The 3,020-nt window shown below is 39.8% G+C and overlaps 1 protein-coding gene across 1 annotated transcript; it reads right to left on the bottom strand.

Annotated features, from left to right (window-relative positions):
- Positions 1 to 339: 339 nt before the first annotated feature.
- LOC147627518 (uncharacterized) lies at positions 340 to 1,405 on the bottom strand. The gene is made up of 2 exons (XM_086814440.1): positions 1,256 to 1,405; positions 340 to 994 (listed from the first exon to the last, which is right to left on the bottom strand). The coding sequence occupies exons 1-2, from the start codon at positions 1,271 to 1,273 to the stop codon at positions 503 to 505; spliced, it is 510 nt and encodes a 169-aa protein (XP_086670566.1). The 5' UTR covers positions 1,274 to 1,405; the 3' UTR covers positions 340 to 502.
- Between the last annotated feature and the right edge of the window lie 1,615 nt (positions 1,406 to 3,020).

Genomic DNA, 3,020 nt, shown 5'->3' with positions numbered 1-3,020 from the left:
TGTGTTTTAAAATCTTATTTAAATTGTACATCTTGTATCTAAAACTACAGACTGCAACTTGTACATCTTGCATCTTTAATAAAACTATAGATTATAAATTGTACATCTTCAATCAAGACTTTTTTTACGGTGTCAAATAGAAAAATCCATTGTTAGTTTTAATCTTTAAAAACTTGTTTACAGTGTGAAGAGAGAAATCTATTATAAATTAGAAAATTATAGTTTTATTTTCTATATTATAAATTTTTAAGACTTCCGACGACACGTGTGTGTGTGTGTGTGTGGAGAGAGGAGAGAGAGAGGAGAGAGAGAGAGAGAGAGAGAGAGATGACAGCACCGTTGGCAACACAAGAATACACCATTACTTTATATTATATTAAGCACAATTACTCTATACTATATAGCAGCATGCATATGCATATAAAACCATGCATTCATACACTGTCTTTGATGAAGGCGCGCACTTGGGGTGGAGATTAATTATTAATAAATAACATACTGCTCACTCGGATGCGTTTTCTTCCACGTTCTCTGGCGACGCAGGTGCACTTACAAGTTCTTCACTATCGACTTGAGCAACAACTTGGCTACCTTCGAATGCCTCAATACTAGGCTCACTGCCACTGACGCCATAACTGCCCTCCTCTTCATCGTTCAAGTTAGCCGCCATGACCACCTCCTCAACAGTACTGGTACTGTTATCCGATGGAATGGCGCCCACCTCCTCCTCTGGCTCTCCTGCTGTTATCGCAGGAGGAGCTTTTTCTTCTTCTGCTGCTGCTACATCGACATGGGCATTGATCACCTCTTCCACCGCTGCTTCTTCAGCTTCTTCTTTCTCGCCTACACCCTCCTCATCACTACCAGGACTGCTAGCACATGCTGTGGGCACCTCCACTGCGCCATCCTCCCCTACAACTTCTTCCTTCTCTTCAAATGCTGCCTCTTCTTCAACAACGGATCTCTCAACAGGCGCAATCACGTTCGTAGGAAGCTGAAATTTCCGAAAACAGTATCATATCAATCACAAACGCACAATAAGCTTCGCTGAGTGGCGTGCAGTAAGTAGCATACATAAGCTACTTACTGCACGATCATTAATCATGTCACGGGGTGGGTAGATCCACAAAGCTTAACTTAGCTTATTATTCTGATGAGCACACATAGATCACCATGAATCGATAATTATAGAAGGGATTCTATGATGATTAACCATCGTGCTACATGACTAAGCGAGCGATTAGTGGAGACTTACCTCAACGACAGTAGCCATCTTAATTTAGTGTAGCGACGGAAGAGGTAGATTAAGGAGGGGGGGCAACGCAAAGGAGAATTCAAGGCACTGTGAAGAGGAGCTAAGCTATGGTCGGAATTTATAGTGCCAAAAAGAAAAGAAAAGAATATTGGTAGTTCACGAAATGTTACGTTATATATCGAGGTAATAATTATGGTATGCATGTGAAAGGTGAACCTCCGTCCGCTACAGCTGGAAAAATCGTAAAAGTTCTGAAAAAAGGGGCCTTCAGAATATCCCTGCCAAGGACAATCTCCTTTGCTTTTGTGCTTCAATCAATCAACACACATTTAAGCACACCTACTCCTGTACTGCTCAAATAATGTAGGGCTTGATTATAATTATAATCTAATAAATTATGTCCCTTGTTGATAATGAGCAAGCTCACTCAATTTAACCCCTCGATAATCTACGGTTTGATAGAGAAACTTTTTGTCTGTTTGAAATTTTTCAAGGGTTTGCTGTATATCGGATCTCAATAATTTAGTATCCGGAAACATAAATTTTATTTATATAACCTCGAGATCCTGTCAAGGCCTCTCTTTTTCTCTTCTCCAATTTTTTTTAATTCCTTTAAAGACGCGCTTGAATTATTATGGCCTGCCCAGACTTACCTTTTCTTTCCTATAGAATAAAGTAATTGTTTTCTTTCTCACTTCATTCATAGAAATCGGAAAATATTTTCAGTGTTCATATTACAAATATTTTCCCAAAAAAAAGAAATTGGAAAATATTTCTTAACTTTTTTCCAAATAAGTACACCTGGCACATTTTGGCACATTGTATGTGAACGAATGTTAAAATTGCCAAGTTTTGAATATTTTACTTGATATCCTTTGTTTGTTCAGTCAACGGACTTGCTAGAGCAGAAAGATGGGGGTGTTTTAACTAGGCCTTGCCTTGATAATTAGAGTAACTACCATTAAGATTTTAATGTTTAATTGATTTAACACTGTTGATAAATCTCAATCGACTTACGAATACCCACATGTTGTGGTGGGTTAGCTAAGGGAGAACATCAGAAAAGGTCATGGACTCAATCCCTACCCACCCATGTGTTGTGGTGGGTTGGTTAAGGGAGAACATCATAAACCGTCGTGGACTCAATCCCTACCCACCCATGTGTTGTGGTGGGTTGGTTAAGTAAGGGAGAACATCAAAAGGTCGTGGACTCAATCCCTACCCACCCACGTGTTGTGGTGGGTTGGTTAAGGGAGAACATCAGAAAAGGTCGTGGACTCAATCGCTACCCATCCACGTGTTTTGGTGGGTTGGTTAAGGGAGAACATCAGAAAAGGTCGTGGACTCAATCCCTACCCACCCACGTGTTGTGGTGGGTTGGTTAAGGGAGAACATCAGAAAAGGTCATGGACTCAATCCCTACCCACCACACCTGCGTGAGGTGCAAATCCTATATGACATTTCTTTCATCCTCTCCTGTAATGTTGCCTCGCAGTTGCTTCGTAGGCTAAACATATAACTTTAAAATAATTGACTTCCAAATCAAAAGAGATATTTTTTCAGCAAGATAATCTTAGAGGCAGACATCATATAGCCTCTGGGTGTAAATTTCGACCTACATAGGCATTTGTTTTCATGAAGGAAATTTTTGTTATGCAATATGGATAAGGGTGGCAGGAAGAAATTGTAGCCTATATCATGTACATATGTGGTGGTGGCAAAAATTCATAGTATGCATATGTTGATGTTTGATCCAGATAGCCAT

Source organism: Cibotium barometz, chromosome 20, assembly GCF_041138505.1.
Source record: "Cibotium barometz isolate CiBa-2024 chromosome 20, ASM4113850v1, whole genome shotgun sequence".
In the NCBI taxonomy this organism is placed as follows: domain Eukaryota; kingdom Viridiplantae; phylum Streptophyta; class Polypodiopsida; order Cyatheales; family Cibotiaceae; genus Cibotium; species Cibotium barometz.
This window is presented reverse-complemented; position numbering and strand designations above follow the sequence as displayed.